At 44.0% G+C, this 24,246-nt stretch overlaps 1 protein-coding gene across 1 annotated transcript in view; it reads left to right on the top strand.

The window, feature by feature from the left end:
- Nucleotides 1–24,246, top strand: part of LOC135714121 (teneurin-a-like) — a 103,061-nt gene that overhangs the window by 38,926 nt on the left and 39,889 nt on the right. The window contains exon 3 of the mRNA XM_065237400.1: nucleotides 22,367–23,371. Within this exon, the coding sequence (XP_065093472.1) occupies nucleotides 22,367–23,371 (1,005 nt within the window). The remainder of the gene's footprint in view (nucleotides 1–22,366; nucleotides 23,372–24,246) is intronic.

Genomic DNA, 24,246 nt, shown 5'->3' with positions numbered 1-24,246 from the left:
CTAATGGAATAAAGAATGTTGATATGCAGTGAAAGTGGTCCTAAACATTTACACTTCAAAACTTCCAAATATTGAGTATCAAGTGTTTGATGTGTCACATTTTATGGCGTCAGTGAACTGTAGTCCAAGGCCAAAGCGGCGGCGGTCTAGATGGATATATGTAAAGGTAGTCAAGAACTCACGGTCGGCTATTGTTGGTGAGTTGATTGCCGTTAATATTCATGAAAAGGTCACTATTTTGTCATATAAGGTGCCAAAACTAAAAAAGTTTACGGGCAGATTTGGACAGATTTGTATCTGTTTAATATGACCAGACGGTGTATGTTGGTGGTGATTTCCTACGCAAGTGATGTGAATATCGCGAATAAAGACGAGGAGGATTGATTATAGCAAAACATGCCATATACAATCGTCATAGTTCATTTAAGTAAACAAACTAACAATTCTTCCTTCTGTGGCAACTTTGTATTAGGCACCTAGGGCTCCGGTGGTGTAGTCGTAAGCGTGACTACCTATCACTCCAAAGGGTCTGGGTTCAATCAAAGTGGGCACCGTCGGGATTTTCTGAGACATAAAATCTCTGATCACGCCTTCCTTCGGAAGTAAAGCCGTTTGTCAACGGTCCATGAGTTGATGGGTCGATAGGTAGGATACGGAAAACAAGATTTACGAAAATCACATCAAGGAAAAAAAAAGGGTGGCAGTGATTTATCCGAGATTGGAAGTTCGATTCCTATGGATACCCAAGTAACCAACAAGCCCGCTAATCGCCCTTTTTGCAATATAATGCTGATATACGGCTGATACAGAGTTTGAAAGCCCTATAACAACCTTATATCGCAACAAGGGCGATTAGAGTGCTATTAACGTGTATGGTGGTTACTTGGGTAAGCGTGCACCGTCAGCTTTGATCTCACAACTACTGACAACATGGCACCACTTCCTAGGAGCCAAAAGTTACCAAAAAATCATATTTATTGCAATGTTTTACAACATTTTGCCAAAAAATTACCAAAAAATTGGAATTAAATTCGAAGTACAATAAAACATATGTGATAGGTCACCGATAAATACATATTTAGTAATGCACACTTCTTCTTCTTCTTCTTCTTCTTCTTCTTCTTCTTCTTCTTCTTCTTCTTCTTATTCTTCTTCTTATTCTTCTTATTCTTCTTCTTATTCTTCTTCTTCTTCTTCCTCTTCTTCTTCTTCGAATTTCAAGCTTATTGCTTAACGCATATTAGCTTATTGCGTGTTTTCAATCTAGTGTTCTAGCTGTATTTCTTTTTCTTTCCTTTATTTAACGTCGGTCTCTGTTCCGCAATATAGTGCCAATCATCGACGGACATCGATTGCCATCCATTGATGGCAATCAAATGTGCAGGAAGGCAGCTCCCACACCTGCGTAGGATATCGCACCCATTCAAACACACATGGGCCGGGATCAACGGCTTCACTTTCCTTCCGAAGGAAGACGTGACCAGAGATTTTTATGCCTCAGAAAAATCCAACCGACCTCGGCTGGGATTGAACCCAAACCCATTGGAGTGAGAAAGCAGTCACGCTTACCACTATACCACCAGCGCCGTCTGGATGCACAGCTATTAATTGAGAGCTTTTGATGCTGCATTAGTATAACCGTGTGGCAAGCACAAGTACGTTATTCATAAAAACCATCGGAAACCATTTCTTTTTAGTTTTTGTACAGAAACGGAAGACGTGACTGAACACCCCTTTTTCAGAAAGTAGGATGACCAGGCGGCTGACCATTAGAGCGAGAACTGCGATAAAGAGCGTAACACAGTATAAATAAATGCTACAAGCATAAAACCCATGTGACTCATACAACCACACGCATATATTCTCGTACACACCAGTAGAGAGTAATACCATAGAGGTAACTCTAAGACTAGAAGGTTCCGAAATAACGTGCTCAACTTTTTGGCTCAGCTCTGGTACTCTCTTCGGTCCCAAGCTAATCAATTCACCCCTCGAAACATAGGAAAATCCACTAACCCCTCATTTTATCTGTCAAACTTTCATAGCGAATCAAAACAAACGCTGTGTAGTAGTAGAATTTCGACTAGAATGGGGTACGTTAATCGATTTGCTTGGGACCAGTAGGCTAGTCAAGTAGTGAGCCAATTTAAAATCGTTAGTTTCGTATTGATGGTAATACCCCGTTCACATTACAGCCTATATCACGTAATATAGGCTGTCTTGTAATGAGCTCTCATACATAGGATTTCCAGTGAAAACTAGATGTATGAGTGCTCATTGCAAGACAACGTATATCACGTGATATACGCTGTAATGTTATAGCAAAAGCGTTTGATTAAGCCTAGCATGTTATTTGCATAAATAAGCAATTTAAGTTTTTTGAGAATGAAAGTATTGAAAGGTGTTGTCGAGGCAGTGGTTTATTGACAAAAGAGAATGAGTATAATCTCACAGGAACTTACATAGCTAATTGATTAATTACAAAACCTACTACTTTTTATTTCAGCTTCATGTTTCGGCTTGCTTCACATCACCCCCTCTCAAACCAAGCGTGGTACGATGCTTCTTGAAGCTCTCCGTCGGAAGGCCCTTGGTGAAGATATCAGCAAGTTGGTCCTGAGTCGGTACATATCTCACCTCGATCTCTAGTTGCTCGATTCGCTCTCGAACAAAGTTGTACCGGATGTCAAGATGTTTGAGCCGTTTTTGGTCCCTTGACTCCTTCGCAATTTGGATGCAGGACCGGTTGTCCTCGAAGATGACAAGAGGTGCATCCAGCACAAAACCAAACTCCGTAACGAGATTTCCTAGCCAAATTACCACGCATGCAGCCTGGCTCAGAGAAAAGTATTCCGCCTCGGATGAGGACAACGAAATGGTTGCTTGTTTGCGTGTAACCCATGTCACCGCGTTGCCGAAAACTTTGAAGCAGAATCCCGACGTGGATCTTCTATCGTTCACATTGCCGCCCCAATCTGCGTCCACAAATTCGAGCAGTGGAACGTACTCCTCGTCACGATGATAGACAAGCGAAAACTCCTTCGTCCCTTGAAGGTAGCGTAGGACTCTTTTGAGAGCCTTCCAATGTTCCTCTGATGGCGCACTCTGGAACCGACTGAGGACGTTAATAGCGGCACAAATATCCGGACGGGAAGACAGCTTGAGGTATGTCAGACATCCCGTCAGCTCTCGATAGGGACACTTGAATTGTTCCCGGTCATCTTGTAGCTTTTCCAACTTGGTGTTTGGTTCCAATGGTGTGGAAACCGGTTTACACGTTTCCATGCCGAATCGCTTCAAAAGATCAAGCAAATATTTAGTTTGATTGATAGACAACGTACCTTGCTTCATGTCGTATTCGATTCGCAATCCCAAGAAATTATTCAATTCGTGAAGATCGATCATGTCGAACTCTGCAGCCAGCAGCTTCTTGGTCGACTCCAACTTCTTCAACGAATTGCATGCCAGAATGATGTCGTCCACATACAGGACAACGTAGGTCTGGACCTTTCCTTCCATTCTTGTGTAGAGACCACTGTCATACTGCGATCGTTGAAAACCCAGCTTCACCATAAAGTTGTGGAACCGCTCGTTGCAGCTTCTAGGAGCCTGCTTCAAACCATATGGGGATTTGTTTAGCTTGTACACCTTCTTCTCCCTCTCAAATCCTGGTGGTTGCCGCATGTAGACCGCCTCTGATAATGTTCTGTTCAGAAAGGAAGTCCGAACGTCCATTTGACGCAGGTGCAATTTCTGCTGTACGGCCACTGACAGTAACGTGCGTACGGTACTCATTCGAACCACTGGAGCATACGTTTCTTGGTAGTCCAGTCCGAACCGTTGAGAGCAGCCTTTCGCTACTAGTCGCGCCTTATACCTGCTTACAGAATTGTCGTTGTTGTATTTGATCATGAAGACCCACTTACAGGGCACTGCCCGGCAGCCATCAGGAAGGTCAACCAGGTTCCAAATGTTATTCTTCTACAACGACTTGATTTCATCGTCGATCGCCAGCTTCCACTCCTCCCAGTCATCCCGCTGCTTCAGTTCGCCTATAGTTTCCGGTAGATTTTGTGTGTAGCTTTCAGCATTCAGCGCAAACGCTCCGTACAGTTTCTGTTTCTTCATCCGGTTCCGATTCTGTTTCTCCGCTCGTTTTTTTCTCGGATGCAGCTTCCTGGTCATTGATTTCTTGATCCTCTTCTTCCTCGGCGACTTAAGTGCTTTATTTTTCCCTATCGGACACAAGGTGGTCCGACGTGTAAACTGGTGACATTTTGTGCTTTTGTGCTTCCGCTTTTCCGAGCCCCACAGCCTGTACCCGTTTACAGCGTATCCGACGAAATTGCACAACTTACTCTTATCGTCCAGCTTACTTCTCATATCTTTTGGGATGTGGACAAACGCCTTGCTTCCGAATACTCGCATTTTCGAAATATTGGGTTTACTTCCGTTCAATTTTTCAAAGGGGGTCACCGGCTCCTGCAACGCTGATGTTGGGCTTCTGTTGATCGTGTAGACTGCTGTTTGCACCGCTTCGTTCCACATATGCCGCTTGAATCCAAAGTCGTCCATCATCGCTCGAGATCGTTCCATGATGGTCCGATTCATGCGCTCCGCAACGCTGTTTTGCTGTGGCGTGTAAGGCGCTGTAGTCTCCATCACTATTCCTTTGGCTTCACAAAAACTGATGAATTCTTCGTTGACGTACTCGCCACCGTTGTCGCACCGGAAGCGCGCCACCCTGCGCTCGAAGTGTGCCTCCGCCATCGCCGAATATTTCCTAAACATTGCCAGAACGTCACTTTTCGTCTTTACGATGTACACCGCCGTGAAGTGCGTGAAATCGTCGATGAAGGTCACGAACATTTTACCTCCATCCCAAGCTTCCGACTTGAATGGTCCACACACATATGTGTGTATCAATTCCAACGGACGACTCGATCTTGCTTGCGGTGTGTCCGCAAATGGTAGCCACACTTGCTTCCTTTTCATGCACGCACACACTTGCTTTCCTTTCATGCACGATTCACAAATTCTTCCAGGTTACTTCCAATGTTGTCTCGAACAAGCTTCCTCAGACCAGAACTTCCGATGTGGCCGAATCATCGATGCCACAGAACCATTCGATTTTTGGTATCTGCAGCGAGAGCCGACTCAGTTGGTGGATGGATCAGTTCGACATCCAGCTCGAACAATTTCGTCTTTCGTGTGGCCGTACAAACCTGCGAACCATCCGCCTTTGTGATGTACGCATCATCCCGTGTGAACATGGTGCGCATTCCTCGTTCCCCAATTTTCTTGACGGAAAACAAGTTGATGGTCAAATTAAGAACTAAAAGGACCTCGTAGACAACGCACCACAGCTTTTTCTTGCCTACTTTCGCAAGCATTTTCACTTCACCAGCAAATTCACTCACCAGTTGCTGTCCAGACTTCGCTGCTGTGATAACGACCGGTTGGTCGAGACGATACACGTTGTGCAGAAACTTCTTATCCTTGACCATGTGCTCGGAGGCTCGCTTATGTCCGGGTTTACCACATGCGTGGCACGTGAAAACGAACTTCCCACCTTTTCCAGTAAACGCCGTGCCTGATTCAGATCGCACTTCGCTGTCGTTTCACATCTTCGCTCAGCAACCTCGTCCACTGGCAAAGTCTCCAGCACCATAATCAACTGCCCGTAGGATTTCGGCATTGACTGAAGCAAGTTGAAAACGGTCACCTTTTCGTCGAACTTCACTCCAGCAGATTCCAAATCTCGAACATTCTTCTCGAAGGCAACAATGTGTTCCTCCAACGGGCGATTTTCGTCGTATCGCATCACTGACATTTGCTTGAGCAGGTAGAATATGCCAGCGACGCCTTTCTTCTTGAACAGCCGTTCCAGCGTGGACCAAATTTCCTTCGGAGTGGTTTTTCTGCGTCTTCACTTCGGCGGTGTCCGCCGCCGCATCGACGAAAAAATCTTCTTCTTCCAGGCTCTTCCGAATGCAGTGCTCTAACCCCAATTCTTCCAGGTACGCTTCCATCCTGTAGCTACAATTTGTGAAGTTCGTTCCGTCGAACAGGTACACCCTTTGCGTTCTTTCTTCGTCCATTCCGCTTCCAGTTGTCCGAACCGTAAAACCGTAACCGACACTTTTACTTCGATCGATCGACCCGAAATTTTCACTTTGCTCGTGAATTTTTTTTTCGCGTTCCGTACTACGCCAAACAAACCACGTTGCTATGGTAACCGCGCGCCTGGGATTATAACCTATTGAAAGGTGTTGTCGAGGCAGTGGTTTATTGGCAAAAGAGAATGAGTATAATCTCACAGGAAATTATTTAGCTAATTGATTAATTACAAAGCCTACCAAAGGGTGATACGGTCAAAATTTGGTCAATATCAACTTGACGTATTTCTTTCAATTTTGCATTTAAAAAACCTGAACACCCCTCATTTTGAAGGTGTGTGTGTGTAGAATGTTGCTCCTATTTTGATTTTGGAATTCACTCTTCAGTTGTCAAAATGCCGTCCAAGCAAGAAGAGCAGCGTATCAAAATTTTGCTCGCGCATCGCGAAAATCCGAGCTACTCGCACGCAAAGTTGGCAAAATCGCTAAAAGTTGCCAAATCAACCGTTACAAATGTAATTAAAGTGTTTGGGGAACGTTTGTCGACAGCCAGGAAGTCTGGATCGGGGGGAAATCGAAAACCGGAAGCCGCTGAGACGACAAAGAGAGTTGCCGGTAGTTTCAAGCGAAACCCTAACCTCTCTCTCCGCGATGTCGCAAATAAGCTGGGTGTATCGTCTACAACCGTGCATCGAGCCAAAAAACGAGCCGGACTATCGACTTACAAGAAGGTAGTGACTCCAAATCGCGATGATAAACAAAATACGACGGCCAAAGCGCGATCCCGGAGGCTGTACACGACGATGCTGACGAAGTTTGACTGCGTGGTAATGGACGACGAAACCTACGTCAAAGCCGACTACAAGCAGCTTCCGGGACAGGAGTTTTATACGGCAAAAGGAAGGGGAAAGGTAGCAGATGTTTTCAAGCACATGAAACTGTCAAAGTTCGCAAAGAAATATCTGGCTTGGCAAGCCATCTGTACCTGTGGCTTGAAAAGCAGCATTTTCATAGCTTCCGGGACTGTCAACCAAGAAATTTACGTGAAAGAGTTTTTGAATAAACGTCTGCTGCCTTTCCTGAAGAAACACGGTTGTTCCGTACTGTTTTGGCCGGATTTGGCATCTTGCCATTACGGTAAAAAGGCCATGGAGTGGTACGCCGCCAACAACGTGCAGGTGGTTCCCAAGGACAAGAACCCTCCCAACACGCCAGAGCTCCGCCCAATTGAGAAATACTGGGCTATTGTCAAGCGGAACCTAAAGAAGACCAAAAAAAACTGCTAAGGGCGAGCAGCAGTTCAAGGCAAACTGGCTTTCTGCGGCGAAGAAGGTGGACAAGGTGGCTGTACAAAATCTGATGGCAGGGGTCAAGCATAAGGCCCGGCAATTCGGATTTGGAAAAGCGGAAGCCTAACTGAATATTTTTCCTGAATTTTATACTAATTGAACTTGAAAAAGAAATTTAATTTGATTTTTTAAATAAACGATTTCACCGATTTACACGCGTTTTCCCTTGACCAAATTTTGACCGTATCACCCTTTACTTTTTGTTTCAGCTTCATATTTCGGTTTGCTTCACATCAGAATAAAATGTCGTTTACGTATAGAATAAAAAAAAAAAAGAGGTCCCAAATGAGAGCCTTGGGGTACGCCTGAAGTGACTTGAATTGGACTGGCGGTTAGTTAAATATGATTCAAGCCAATTTAGGAGCCCTGACTCAATTCTAATTTATTTCAATTTAAAAAGTAGCATTGGTATGTCTATGCGGTCAAAGGCCTTGCTAAAGTCTTTATAGAGAGCTTCTACGTGGTTTCCATTATCCATTGCATTCAATGAATAGTCTATAAATTCAAGTAAATTTGTCGAGGTCGACCCTTGAAAAGCCGTGTTGCATGTCAGTAATTCTATTTTTGATTTGGAGAAATAATTTTTCGTTGCCTCGAAAAGTTTAGGAATGCCAGAGATAATGGCTATCCACGATAATTACGTACGTCAGATTTTCGGCCAGTTTTAAAGATAGGCACTAGGAATGAGCTTTTCCAAATTTTTGGGAAGGTTCCAGATTCCAGGGACATATTAAAAAGCCAAAACAATGGAGTAGTGAGTTCCATTGCTAGACATTTAATAAATACTGGAGGAATTCCGTCAGGTCCAGGACCTTTTGAGGCATCTAAATTTGGAAAAAATGTAAAATAATCGCGGTTGCGATCTTCTTCAGAAAATGTCGTATAGATTTCTTAAAAAAAAATTCCAAATAGATTGCAGATTTTTCCGAGCTATCACCGACATTTTCGTCTAGTTGCATTATTGAAGGAAAAGTGTCAGATTTTAATTTGGTTTTTACGTAATTAAAGAAGTTCTTTGGACAGGACTTTATTTCATGTTCTGTTTTTGCATTATATTCTTCAAATGCAGTACTGATAGCTAAATTCAGTTGATCGCATATATCCAAACAAATTAATAAATTATTACTACTATTGTGTTTTTTTTTAATTTTATGTGCTTTTTGCTTCCGATTTTTCAAGTTTTTTATTTGTCTGTTAAACCAGACTGGATTTTGAGTGTTTCTGTTGCATCTTTTTTTTTCTTCAAATGAATTTCTTCCCAAATTATTTCTCATAAAATTTTGTAGACCACGTCTATACCAATTTCGACATTTCCTACATTCCTTAAAATTAATTGCCAATTGACACTGTTTAATTTAAATTTAGTTTTTTCGTAGTCTGCTAATTTGTATTCAAAGACTTCTTCGTATTCGCAGTCGTTGGGTCTTTGGTTTTCATGCACAAATAAGGAATATTCAATTGCTGTGTGAAACGCTTCATTTTTCCACAGTGGATTTAATGATTCGGTCACACAGAAATCTTCATAAATATTCATTAGTAAAAAGTCCAAATAGCAATTTTGTTGGTATTTGATGTGGTTAATTTGGTTCAGTCCTAAATTAGCAGTTATGTCAAAAATGAACTGTAATGTTTCATTATCCCCAACGACTGGGAGTAAGATACATTCATTTTCAGAGTCCAGAATGAAGTCAGCATGGCGTTGATTCAAGTCTTCATAGATGTGAACTTTAACCTCAGGAGGAACCTCAGATATCATTTGTTCAGCACTTTGGAAGAATGCTTCATAAGTACTTTTATGAGCATGGTCTGGTGAAAAATACACTGAGGCGAACACGTGCATTTCACCGGCTATGTGTGATTTCACCCAAATATGCTCAAATTCTGTAAATTGTGGTGTAAAGATGAGTTCTGAGGTAAAACTGGCCAAAAGAGCTATAAGGACTCCACCGCCTGACTTCTTCTGAGTCGCATGAAAATTTCTTTCATCTCTGAATACATTAAAGGCATTTCCAAAGATTTCTTCACTTTTCACGCTTTCGTCCCAGCTTGTTTCAGTTGCGAAAATGACCGAGAAGGATAAGCATAATACATTTTGATAGATTTCCTTCATTTAGCTGGGCTTTTTATGCGATTGAAATTTTGACAGTAAATCAAAATTTCAGTCGCATTCTGTTTATGTGAAGAAATTGTTGGAAGTACGTCGGTTGATAAAATATTTTCATTATTATTATTATTTACCTCTTTCTCGTCGAAAGGAGTCATTGCTTCCGAAAATTCGGGCTGTGAAATTTGTCGGCGCTTTTCCTTATACGCTGCAGGCGTTGGATCCTCTGGTTGTTAAGATGACGCTGATAGGATTCCAAGTCGTCAGATGCCGCCTGTTTTGGTACACCATATTCTTCAGTTTGCCACTCGATGGCAAGAAAAGACGAAAACGTCCTGTCATTCATGGTTCGTCTCAGAAAAGCCCCCGATCGCGAGCCTATCCAGATGACTCGACTGGGCCATGGGTTGTCTACTTTCAGCCCAAAAACAAACCTTTGAACTTGATGCAAATTTCCACTGATCTGACGAAGCGATACTCGGCCGTGACCGAAATCACGAAGGTTAGGCATAATAAACTTCGTGTTGTCGTTTCTAACCTGAAGCAGGCTAACGAGATTGCTGCCTCCCCAATCTTTACGATTGAGTACAGGTTTTACATACCAGCTCGTGATGTGAAGATCGAAGGTGTGGTCACCGAAGCGAGTCTGACCCCCGAGATCTTGGAGAAGCAGGTGGTTGGCCGTTTCAAGAACCCCTTGCTCCCCCCGGTGAAGATACTGGATGTCCAAAAACTGGGCTCAGTACTCGTTTCGCGTGACCTTTTCTGGTTCAGCCCTTCCTCAGTACATCGAGTTGGGAAAACTTCGGCTACCTGTGCGCTTGTTTGTTCCTCGGGTCATGATCTGCCAAAACTGCAAACAGTTGGGACATACGGCCTCTCACTGTGGCAGCAAGGCACGCTGTTCCAAATGCGGGGAGAAGCACGAGGATGGCGCCTGCACAGTCACGGCACCAAAATGCGTGTACTGCAAAGGATCTCCTCCTCATGGTCTCTCGTCGTGTCCGGTGTACAAACAACGCGGGGAAAAACTAGAGCGCTCTCTTAAAGAACGTTCCAGGCGGTCTTTTGCAGAAATGCTTAAGACAGCCAAGCCATCGACCAACGAAACAAATCCCTTCGCTCTTTTGTCAGATGACGAGTCTGGCTCTGACTTGGCTGAGGAGGGAGTTTCTTTCAGTTTTCCGGAAGGTTCTGCCCGGAAACGAAAACGCATCCGTTCGCGGAAAGTTGCAGATCAAGAACCCCAAATCAGCTTGCCCAAATCAAGGAGTGGTGGAAAAAAGGAGACTTCTACTCCTCCTGGATTCCGCAGAACTGATTATACCCAGGATTTTCCACCTCTCCCGGGGACATTCAAAACCCCCGATGCCCCAATTTTCAGAACACAAGCCCCTTCTTCATCTGGGTTGTTCTCATTTGATAACATTGTGGACAGTATCCTCAATTACCTCGATATTTCTGATCCTCTGAAAAGCATTGTTCTGGCAATGCTTCCTACTGTGAAAACCCTCTTGAAGCAGTTGACATTGAAGTGACCCCTCCTTGCAGCAATCATCTCCTTCGATGGATAATTTTCCAAACGAGGTCGGGGATTTGATCACTGTTCTACAGTGGAATTGTCGAAGTCTTATTCCTAAGATAGAATCGTTTAAGTTTTTGGTTCACAATAATGATTGTGATGCATTTGCTCTGTGTGAAACTTGGCTCTCTTCAGATATCGATCTTCCTTTTCATGATTTTAACATTATTCGACTGGATCGTGAGGATTCGCGTGGAGGAGGAGTACTTTTGGGGATCAAAAAGTGCCATTCCTTCTATAGAGTGAATCTTCCACAATTTCCAGGTATTGAAGTTGTCGCATGTCAGGCTTTTGTTAAAGGCAAGAGCCTTTGTATTGCTTCTGTGTATATTCCTCCCCGAGTTTCGATTAGTCAAAAACAACTTTCAGATATCTGTTCAGTTCTTCCTACTCCACGGTTGATTATGGGAGATTTTAATTTCCACGGTACAGGCTGGGGGGAACTGTATGATGACAACCGTTCTACTTTGATATATGACCTCTGTGATAACTTCAATATGACAATTCTTAACAATGGAGAAGTAACACGTCTGGCTGGTCCATCCTCAAATGGAAGTAGATTAGACCTCACACTTTGCTCTAATTCATTATCGTTGGATTGCACGTGGAATGTGATCCAGGATCCCCACGGTAGTGATCATCTGCCGATCAAAATTTCGATTGCCAGTGGGTTCAACTCGTCAGAATCCGTTAACGTCGCGTATGATCTAACCCGTAATATCGATTGGACAACGTTCAAGACCGCGATAGATGAAGCCGTGTCGTCGGTAGAAGAGCTTCCACCGTTGGAGGAATATAACTTCCTCTCCAATCTGATCTTGGACAGCGCGCTTCGAGCTCAAACTCGGCCGGTTCCAGGAACGTCTTTTCGTAGGAAACCTCCTACCCCTTGGTGGGACCAGCAATGCACTGAGGTTTATCGTAAAAAGTCCAACGCGTTTAAGCTTTTCCGGAAACGCGGAACACCCGAGTATTTCGAAGCGTACTCGACTCTTGAACACAAACTCAAGAGCCTCATCAAAGCCAAGAAACGTGGATACTGGCGGCAATTCGTGGACGGTTTATCGCACGAAACGTCGTTGAATACGCTTTGGAACACGGCGCGAAGGATGCGTAACCGGTCTTCAAACAACGAGAGCGAGGAGTACTCGGATCGGTGGATTCTCAAGTTCGCGCGAAAAGTATGTCCTGATTCCGTGCCGGCACAGATGATTCCTTGCGAAACGACGAATTCGGTAGACGAGATCAGCCAGCCTTTTTCAATGCTGAAGCTCTCACTCGCGCTCCTTTCGTGTCGCAATTTGGCTCCGGGGGCTGATAGGATCAAGTTCGACTTGTTGAAGAACCTCCCAGACGTCGCTAAGAGGCGCATGTTGAACTTGTTTTGTCAGTTCCTGGAGTTCAATATTGTTCCAGATGATTGGAGGCGAGTGAGAGTTATAGCCATTAAAAAGCCTGGAAAACTCGCGTCAGATCATAACTCGTATCGTCCCATCGCGATGTTATCGTGCATTCGAAAATTGTTGGAGAAAATGATCCTTTTTCTCTTTGACAAATGGGTTGAGACGAACCACCTAGTCTCAGATACTCAATTTAGTTTCCGTAGGGGTAAGGGAACGAACGACTGTCTCGCGTTGCTTTCCACAGAAATCCAGTTGGCTTTTGCTAAAAAAGAGCAAATGGCTTCTGTGTTCTTGGATATTAAGGGGGCTTTTGATTCAGTATCGGTTGAAGTCCTTTCAGACAAACTCCACGCTTGTGGCCTTTCCCCATTAATGAATAACTTTTTGTACAATTTGCTGTCAGAGAAACATATGAGCTTTTCTCATGGAAACTCTACAGCTTCTTGATTTAGTTACATGGGTCTCCCCCAGGGCTCATGTTTAAGCCCCCTTTTGTACAATTTCTATGTCAGAGAAATTGACAATTGTCTAAGTGACAACTGCACGTTGAGACAACTTGCAGATGATGGCGTAGTGTCTATGACAGGGCCCAAAGGGGTCAACCTGCAAGGACCCTTACAGGATACCTTAGACAATTTGTCTACTTGGGCTATCCAGCTAGGTATCGAATTCTCCACGGAGAAAACTGAGTTGGTCGTTTTTTCTAGGAAGCATAGCCCAGCACAACCGAAGCTTCAACTTTTGGGTAAGCCGATCACTCATTCCATGTCTTTCAAATATCTTGGGGTCTGGTTCGATTCCAAATGCACCTGGAGATCCCACATTGAGTATCTGAGACGAAAATGCCAACAAAGGATCAATTTTCTCCAAACAATTACCGGAACGTGGTGGGGAGCTCATCCGCAAGATCTTCTAACGTTGTACCGGACAACGATTTTATCGGTTTTAGAGTACGGTAGTTTTTGCTTCCAATTGGCGGCTAAAACTCACATCATCAAACTGGAACGTATCCAGTATCGTTGTCTTCGTATCGCGTTAGGATGCATGCACTCGACTCATACGATGAGTCTCGAAGTGTTGGCGGGCATGTTGCCACTATCGGATTGGTTTTCGGAATTGTCCCTCAGGCTCCTCACCCGTTGTGAAGTTATGAACCCACTGGTAATCGAAAACTTTGAGAAGCTTCTTGAGCTAAACCCTCAAACTCGTTTTATGTCATTGTACTACGTGTACATAACTCAGGATGTCAGCCCTTCACAGCATAATCCCCATCGTGTATGCTTCTCCGACTTCGGCAATTCAGTTAGTTTTGATTTATCTATGACGCGGGAGATTCGTGGAATCCCAGAACATCATCGTTCCATGATTGTTCCGTCGATTTACGCTGCAAAGTTTGGCCAAGTTGATTCCGCAAGATCGTTCTTCACAGATGGATCACTAATAGAGTCGTCCGCTGGTTTTGGTATTTTTAACGAATTTCATAGCGCCTCTCGAATGCTTCAAGCTCCTTGTTCCGTATATGTTGCTGAACTGGCGGCAATACACTATACGCTAGAAACGATCGCCTCACTTGCACCAGATCACTATTTTATTTTTACGGATAGTCTCAGTTCTGTCGAGGCTATTCGATCCATGAGGCCGGTAAAGCACTCCTCGTATTTTCTCATGAAAATACGAGAGCTTCTGAGTGCTTTATCTTTAAGATCTTTTGTCATCACCTTTGCATGGGTCCCATCTCATTGCTCGCTTCCGGGCAATGAGAAGGCGGACTCACTTGCTAAGGTGGGCGCTATGCAAGGTGATATTTACGATCGACAAATCGCCTACAATGAATTTTTCTTCATTTATCGTCAACAGTCGCTCGCCAGCTGGCAAAATAAATGGAGTGAAGGAAGTTTGGGACGATGGCTATTCTCGATCATCCCTAAGGTGTCGAAGAGTCCTTGGTTCAAGGGGTTGGATGTGGGTCGAGACTTCATTCGTCTGATGTCTCGCCTCATGTCCAATCACTATTCGTTAAACGCTCACTTGTTTCGTGTTGGGCTGGGAGACAGCAATCTCTGTGAATTTGGACAAGGTTACCAAGACGCCGATCACATCCTTTGGTCTTGTGCTGAGCATCGTGGAGTCAGATCTGAGCTGTGCGATTCCCTTCGGGCTCGAGGTAGAAAACCTAATGTTCCAGTTCGGGATATTTTGGCTAGACGTGATCTGGAGTTTATGAAACTCATATATGTTTACTTTAAGAATACTAACCTTAGATTGTAAGTTTTATTAACCTTGTGTTTAGTTTGTGTATTGTGCGTGTAGTTTTTTTTAATGTTTGTTTTCAAGATGCATAGAAATAAATTCATGTTTTAGGATTAATTAAATATTTGTATAATAAATCATATTTCAAACCTCCTTCTCCCTTTCCCCATCCAAAAAATTGTAAATCTCCACTAACCTCGAGATGACCGCGAGTAATCGGTTGAATTCCTTTAACTCTAGATTTAAGACATTAATCATGTATAATGCAAATGATAACTCGGCTCTGTAAAGTTTATTCGATTGAGCCTGTACGAATAAATTAATATAAAAAAAAAGATCGTCGAAGCTCAGCCTCTGCCAGCCGCCGAGCGTCGTCGTCAATTTTCGCTGGATGTGTGCCCAAGCTGCAGCAACTCGAGGGCATTCGCAAAACTTATGTTGCAAAGTCTCGATTCCTACCGCACAGTTTGGGTCGTTTGCACGGCCGATGACGTTCATCAGTCTACGGTGCTCCGTCTTCTCGTTCACTAGCAGGTAGAGATCAGTACGCTGGCTCGACGATAGCCTTCTCGATGATATGTTCATTCAGATCTTTTTCCAATTGATGCCTGGATGGTTTCGTTCCACTCTGGGTAGCTCAGTTTGTTCCAAGTAGAAACGATGGATTTGATCGCTGGAGGGATTTTGTTGGATGTGGTGTGGAAATAAGGGAATTTGCTGTGAGAGAAGTTTTAGGCAAGGAAGATCGGCGGGAGGGAGGAATATTTTGGGCGAGAAGGGACTGATAATATGGAAGGGAAACGATCTCCTGCAGGTGACGATTGACTAGAAGTCATCGAACGCGTGGTCAAGATCGAATGAGATCATCTTCCCCTTCTGCTTCCTCGCTCTTAGCTGTGCAATACGATCTTTGAGCGAGAGTGTAGCTTGGAAAATAGAACGGTCGGCATTTGCGCATTTTTGAGAGTCGCTCAGGACTCGATGGATCCGCAGTACTCGTTCCAGGCGAGCCTTCATCACACGGGAGAGGATTTTAAAATCGACGTTGAACAGGCTGATCGGACGGTATGCTCTTGCTGTCCCATCCCCACCTCGCTTTTTAACCAACACAATAGTGCCATCGGCGAATTCAGATGGGAGCTCATTCGTCATAGCTTCATTAATAACGAAGTAGAGCTCTCGATAGATGACGTCGAAAGTTCGTAGGTAGAACTCTACCGGCAAACCATCGATCCCCGGTGATTTACGTTTTTGCGACGTTCGGATGGAGTTTTTCAACTTGTCAATGCTGATCTCTGCTATTAGAGCTGCGTTGGCTTCGTCGTTCTCGGGTACGGCTCTCTCAGTTTCGAACATTTCTTCCCCCACCTGCCTCGTCTCTTCCACCGCATACAGATCCCTGAAGTATCAAAACATGTGTTGCTCGATCTCCAGAGAGTCTTGTATTTGCTCTCCTCGTTCGTTCTGCAGTCCTGTTGTGGTTGTTTTTTTTACGTCGTCTATCACCCAACTGGAAAGTGGATATGCTCTCGCCGGCTATAAACGTCTCGTTGATGTGGATGAAGTTTTGCGCAAACTGCCGCTGCAACGTGAGCATTTGTGCTTTTACGCGGTTGATGGTCACCAGCATGGTGGGATTCTGGTAATAGCCATCATATGCGAGTCGTAATTACTCGTAGAGTCGTTGTTGTTCTGCGTTAAATGTCCTGAAAACTTCACTTGACTTCCATCGGAAAAAAAGATTTTATTTTTGGCTTCGCGCATAAGAGCCACCATGTCATCCAGCTGGGGAAATTTCTCCGTTGGCGGGTCCAAAACTGCCATCGCACTTGGAATTCCTCTAAGTTCTCGGCGGTTAAGAGGTGAGGGCGGAGGGACCAGTAACCACGTCCTTGTTCGCGGCCAAGGTGGGGAAGGCAAATGCGCGCTGTTAGCGCTTTGTGATCCTTGAATAAGCATACGTGCGTGGCAGCACTCCGCAGATGCTCGCAAAGCCCAGCGCTGACATACATGCGGTCGAGCCTGGATGCCGCATTGTGTGTGATGTACGTGGGTGCGGGGGTTGTGGGGTACAATTTCAGCCACAGATCGTGAAGCTGTAGCTGCCGTACGGTCGCTTGGAGAGCCGGGCTTGTGTTGGAACTCGTTGAGTCGCTCTTACGTAGCACGCAGTTAAAATCTCCAGCGAGGATGACGTTTTGAGTGTTGTACCGAATGTAGTACGCGATCGTGCCGTTGAAAAATCTTTCTCTTTCCGCACGAACAACTGTCCCCGATGGCGCATATACGTTGCAGAGCGTCGTGTTTTGCACCCTCATAGCGATGCGACGACCATCCAGGCTCTTCTCCACATGCGTTAATTGTATGTGGTCTTTCAGCGCGATTGCCGTTCCCCGCCTTGCTTGGTCCACATTGCAGATAACGTTGAAGCCAGGGATAGAGAGTTGCTCATTCTCCACCTCCTGGAGGAAAACGATATCCAGTTCCAGTGTTCGTACAAAGGTTCGAAGAGCGTCAATCTTCGTTGCGTTCGTAATATTGTTGATGTTGATGGTGGCGAGGTTGTAACTGGAGAACTCAGCCATTAGGACGGTTGGTTACTCCCATCTCGCTTGTCGTCGCAGTCGTCATCCACGCGAGGCTTCTTGCCTGGTGGTCGAGTGCGGAGGTGTCTTCTGGAGCTGGATGACCCTACAGACGAATCTGTTTCGTTTCCATCGGACTTACCACTAGCAGTTTTGCGATCCACTCCGCCGCCAGCGGGGGGTTGTTGACTTGTATAGGGAGTCAACGACCCGCTGTCCGATGGGGGAATCAAAGCCGAGGTAGGGGCTAACGTGGGGAAATTCTGTTCGGTCAGAACTGGTGGTAACAGCTTCTGTTGTTGACGTTGGGGAATTTGTTTCGGTGGTGGCATGGTAAAAGCTTTGGCCGAGATTGATTCGAACCGAGGCCGGAAAGCTTGGTTCGAGGTCGTTTTAGCTAGGTTCGCATTGGGAGCGGTTTGGTTTGAGTTTGTGTTGGTTTGGTTCGCACTATAGTCGACTGGACTCGTTTTTTGCGACGGCGTCTGCTACAACATTATTCGTCTCGATCGTGCAGATTCGTACGGTGGGGTGCTCCTAGGGGTCAACAAACAACACTCATTCTACAGAATCGACCTTCCTCCAGTGTCAGGTATTGAAATTGTCGCATGTCAGGTGAATATTAGAGGTAAAACCTTCAGTATTGCCTCGTTATACATCCCTCCGAGAACGGCTGTTTCTCGGCGAGCGCTATCTGACCTCTGCTCAGTGCTACCTGTGCCGCGGTTGATCTTAGAGGATTTTAATTCCCACGGTACAGGCTGGGGAGAGCTGTACGATGACAACCGCTCAACCATCATCTATGACCTATGCGACGATTTCAATATGACCATTCTAAACACCGGTGAAGTAACTCGAATAGCCAAACCTCCAGCAAGAGAGAACAGACTAGACTTGTCACTCTATTCGAACTCACTATCATTGGATTGCATGTGGGAGGTAATCCAAGACCCCTATGGTAGTGATCATTTGCCCATCAAAATTTCGATTTCCAACGGTTCATCTTCACAGTGTCCAATCACGAGAATCATCAATTGGGAAGAATACGCGAACGTGGTCCGTGACGGTTCAGAATCGGTCGACGTTCTCTCTCCGTTGGATGAGTACTCCTTCCTATCGCGGCTTATAGTAGATTGCGCGCTTCAAGCATAAACGAAGCCTGTTCCTGGCACTACCATTCGCAAACGTCCTCCCACTGTGTGGACCAGGAATGCACCGACGTGAATAACGAGAAGTCTACCGCGTTTAAACAGTTTCGTAAATACGGTTCCCGCGAATACTTTGAGCGGTATACGGAGCTGGAGGAAAAGTTTAAGAGCTCGGTCAGGGCCAAAAAACGCGGTTACTGGCGTCGGTTCGTCGAAGGGCTATCGCGAGAGACTTCCATGCAAACGCTCTGGAATGTCGGCAGGAGAATGCGTAACGCGGCATCGTCGGTCACCGAGGACAAGGAGTATTTCGACTTCACGCGTAAGGTTTGTCCCGATTCGGTTCCGGTTCGATGCAACACTCGCGATCCGCCGCTGGAAAACGATGATATGGACTGCTTTCAACTGAAATCCAATTAGCCTATGCTGAAAAACAGCAGATGGGTTCAGTTTTCTTGGACATTAAAGGGGCGTTTGATTCTGTTTGCATCGACATACTTTCGGACAAACTCCATGCGAGTGGGCTTTCTCCGATTATCAACAATTTCCTGTTTAATTTGTTGTCCGAGAAACGAATGAGCTTCTCTCATGGTAACTCGGAAATTGCACGAATCAGCTACATGGGTCTTCCACAAGGCTCATGTTTAAGTCCCCTCCTGTACAATTTCTATGTCAAAGACATTGATGAATGTCTGGCCGAAAATTGCACGTTAAGGCAGCTTGCAGATGACGGCGTGGTTTCCATGGTTGGACCAACAGCACCGGACCTGCAAGGACCATTGCAAGATACCTTGGATAATTTGTCTACTTGGGCAATGAATCTTGGTATCGAATTCTCTCCGGAGAAAACAGAGATGGTTGTTTTTTCTAGGAAGCTTTATCCAGCACAGTTTCAGCTTCAACTTAAGGGTAGAACAATCACTCACAGCATGTCGTTTGAGTATTTAGGTGTCTGGTTCGATTCCAAGTGCACTTGGGGAAAACACATAGCGTATCTGAGGCAGAGATGCCAACAGCGAATCAATTTCCTTCGTTCCATTACCGGCACTTCATGGGGAGCCCATCCGGAAGATCTGATAAGACTCTACAAGACCACCATTCTCTCGATTTTGGAATACGGTAGCTTTTGCTTGCAATTGGCGGCGGGGACGCACATATTGAAGCTCCGAAGGATTCAATATCGTTGCATTCGAATCGCGCTAGGTTGTATGCAATCGACGCATACCATGAGTCTTAAAGTTCTTGCGGGCGTCCTCCCCTTAACAAATCGTTTTGCGGTTTTATCGTTCCGGCTCCTTATCCGCTGTGAAGTATGAACCCGCTGGTGTTCGAGAACTTTGAGAAGCTTCTAGAGCGGAATCCTCAAACACGATTCATGAGCTTGTACTACGAGTACATGACTCTGGACATCGGCCCCTCCTCGTTCAACCCCAATCGCGCTGTCTCCCATCATTTCGGTTGTTCTTCCGTGAGATTCGATCTCTCAATGAGGCAGGAGATTCAAGGAATTCCAGAGCCTCACCGTTCCCTGATTGTCCCAACTATTTTTGCGAACAAATACCGCCACGTCCCCACCAAGAAGAGATTTTTCACAGATGGGTCGGTGATAAATGCTTCCACTGGTGCCTCATACAAGCTTCAAAAGCCGTGTTCGGTATACGTTGCTAAACTAGCAGCTATATCGTACAGGTTAGAGCGTATTGCCTCACTTCCACCTGACCATTATTTCATTTTTACGGATAGCCTAAGCTCCCTGGAGACTATGCTTTCAATGAGGCCGATGAAGCACTCGGCGTATTTCCTCCAGGAAATACGATCGTCATTGAGTGCTTTATCATACAGCTCGCATGTCATCACCTTGGTATGGGTCCCTTCTCATTGCTCTATCCCGGGCAATGAGAAAGCGGACTCGCTGGCCAAGGTGGGCGCTATGGAAGGCGATATTTACGAGCGACAAATCGCCTACCACGAATTTTTCACGATTTCTCGTGAGCAAGTCCTCGACAACTGGCAACAAAAGTGGAATGGTGGTGATCTGGGAAGATGGTTACATTCTATTGTCCCACAGGTGTCGATCAAACCCTGGTTCCAAGGGTTGGATATGAGTCGTGATTTTATTCGTGTAATGTCCAGGCTCATGTCCAATCACTGTTCGTTAAACGCCCACCTTTTCCGTATTACGCTCACCGACAGCAACTTATGTACCTGTGAAAACGGTTATCACGACATCGAGCATGTTGTTTGGTCCTGCTCCTTGCATCATGAGGCGAGATCCGTTCTGTGTGATTCCCTTAGGGTCCGAGGAAAACAACCCTTTAAGCCAATTAGAGACGTCTTGGCTTGCCGTGATATCGACTTTATGAAGCTTATTTACGACTTTCTTAAAGCTGTTGATGTATGTGTTTAATGTTTTGTGTTTTAGTCATCCTTTACGGCCTCATAGTCTAGTCAGTAAAGGCACGGTATTTATTACCAAACTGGAGGCGGCGGGTTCGATTCCCGGTCCGGTCGAGGGAATCTTTCGGATTGGAAATTTTCTCGACTTCCCTGGGCTAGAGTATCACTGTGCTTTGCCACACAATATACAAATTCATGCAATGGTATTGGCATCGAAAGCTCTCAATTAATAACTGTGGAAGTGAATCTAGAACACTAAGTTGAGAGCACGCAATAAGCTAATATGCACTAAGCAATAAGCTTGAAATCCGAATAAGAAGAAGAAGACGTTTATGTTTTAAATTAGTTCAAAATGCTTTCCCTTGTCCTCCCTCCAAATGATCAATAAATGTAATCCCTAATCTCAAGTAAACCGTGAGTAATCGGCCCCCGTTCTACTAACATTAGTTGTAAGAAAATGATATTCACACACAATCATGTAAAAAATATTCGGCTCCGCAAAGCTAACGCATTTGAGCCTTGACAAATAAATGGATTATAAAAAAAAAATCATAATGATATTGAACCTACTACCAGTTGATTTGTTTCATGCAGCTAGAGATCCAGGGTCAAACTGTGGGATGCTCACTATGTCCCACCTGTTCACTATGCCCCTTCTATTCACTATGCCCCTCCTCCCCCTACGTGTAGAAAAATATAATTTTTGGCTTGGTATTGTAATTGAAGGGAATTAATGTTCATGACTCTTCTGCTTATTCTTCAATTAGCAAATAATAAAGCTCATAATTTTCAACATTTCCATTGATAAATAGCATCAAACCCAACATATGTTATTGTATAATTTAAACAGTCATGTTACAGTTAAAACACATTCAGTGATATCGTGATGGCAAGAGAAATTAAATAAAAAAGGACTTGTCTAAGCAAACGATGAGTCTATTTAATCAGTTGAACGTGGCCAGTCAGTTGAACGAGTGGACTTGATGTCGAGCGAATAAAAATCACCATAGAGTCACATAATAAAATCCCTTATTACGAATGTCACTTCACGGTGAAAACGAAGTGAAGTGACCACTTGTCACTCACGGTGAAGTGATTGCCGTGTAAATTTAATGGGAATCACTTCACCGTGAGTGATTAGTTGTCACTTCACCGTGAAGTGACATCGGTAATAAGGGCCAAACTCTCAAGAGACTTAGAACTTCTAATTTAGTAGCATTGAATAGTGAAGAAAAGCCTTTTCTCCAATAAGAAGCAATATGAAGCAATGTGATGCATGAATTCTATATTGAATCGTAATTGAACAGAAAATGTGGAAAACTAAAAAAAAACTTAACCAACTAATTTGACATGCATCTCTGTTTCAGGTTCTATAAACCATCCTTAAATGAATTCGTATATAATTGTATGTTTTATCCTCTCTTTACAGCAACGAGTTCAATGAAGCCAAATATCGATTCAACTAATTGTATATTGGTACAGGATGTGAAATCGAGTGCACAGGATCAGGTCACTTCAGATGCTGCTAGCTCCACCAGCAATCTTGGCACGGTTTCTGCAACGGTGGGAAGTAATGGTGGTTCAACACTGTTACCCACGGAGGAATCACTTCTAACAAGTACAGCCGATCACAATAGTTTTACAACAGTTAATCATTATGGAAATATGCAAGGCAGTTTATCACAGTTCAATTATCAGGACCAACAGCTGCAACAGCAGCAAGCACAAGACCAGCTCATGTCCTCGCTAGCAGCACAAAAATGGCCTGCGATAGTAGAGCTGAAGGGTTTTAATGAGCTTCACCGTGCAACCATTCCACCTTTCCAGTTTTGGAACGCAGAATTCCGCAACAAACATCCCGCTTTTATTCAATTTAATTTTACTTTACCATGGGGTGCCAACTTTGCCGTATACGGTCGGCGAAATGTTGGACCAAGTATTACGCAGTATGATTTTGTTGAATTTATCAAAGGCGGACGGATAGATCACCGCTTACGACGAAAGCGAAGTTTGGTGAATGATGATGAATCTGTACAAAACCCACTTGAAGATTTAAGCAATTTTGACGAAAATCCTCATCCTGAGCATCAGTCTCCGTTTGAAATCCACCGAAGCAACGAATTTGCTTTTGCTGATCTTCATTTAGATGATGTCGATCAACACATAATAACCAAACGATCAGCGGATAGTGCGATGCCAAAATTGGATATGGACTCCATGACTGTTAATGTTACAATTCTTCAGTACTTGGACGTCGGAAGGTGGTTCCTGTCAGTGTACAATGATGAACTTTTGCCGCATGGTATATCATTGATTGTGGGCGAAGCTGAAGGTATTCGAACCACCTGTCCAAATGATTGTTCTGGAAGAGGATCATGCTACATAGGAAAATGTGATTGCATCGATGGTTATCAAGGACCCGACTGTTCCATTAGTAAGTATGCTTTTATATCTTAAATGATTTCCCAATGCCGACACTCATTGTAGCAAATATTGACTCTATTTTTTTTACAAAACTTTAAAGATTTTAGTTAATTTTGAACCTGTATTCTCAAGTTTATGAGTTGATTGCACCTTTTTTTCTGTCATATTCAGTTTTACCTTGTTTATAGGACATACAGTCTAACGGATGTTTAATAAAAAATGAGAATTTTTTCAGTCATGTAGCTTGTAAAAATTTTTTTTTTTTTTTTTTTTTTTTTTTATTATAGTCACTTTAACACTCTTGGGTCATTTGTGACTTGTCCGGGGGTGAGATTTGAACTCGTGACTTTGGCGTGAGAGGAATGGATGTAAACCACTACGCCGGGGTCGCCCCCCAGTGTGTAAAAATTTATTTTTTTCAACGAATTCAGTATTTTTTATTAAAAACATAATGTTTATTCTTCAAAAAAACATCAATGAATATTGGAAAAGGGGCCCTGGTCAGCCGTACGACGCAAATTAGTCGCGATGCTCTCACAAGAGCGCTGGACGGCACTGAAATCATTCTTATTTTTTATTGAACACCCGTTACTCTCCACAACACGATGTCCACTAACTCGAACCGCAGTAAAAATGAATTTTATGGCTGCTAGCGATTTTGTATGGGATTGTTTATTTATATCTCGGTAATTCTATAACTCGAAGGTCCCTTCAACATCGAGATGTAGAGAGTTCAATGTAGGCACCACGCCCGAGTCGGACACCAAAATATTATTTTAATATCAAAATGATATTAAAATATTAATATTATTATTCATAAGTGATATTATACCCCTATTCTGTATTCCACTCGAAACGGAGCTCCTATATTTTTTATGGGAATTT

This window comes from Ochlerotatus camptorhynchus, unplaced genomic scaffold, assembly GCF_037179485.1.
Source record: "Ochlerotatus camptorhynchus isolate MF236.1 unplaced genomic scaffold, CSIRO-AGI_Acam_v1.1 ptg000617l, whole genome shotgun sequence".
NCBI lineage: Eukaryota > Metazoa > Arthropoda > Insecta > Diptera > Culicidae > Ochlerotatus > Ochlerotatus camptorhynchus.
The sequence above is the reverse complement of the archived record's forward strand: the minus strand, read 5'-3'. Positions and strand labels throughout refer to the sequence as shown.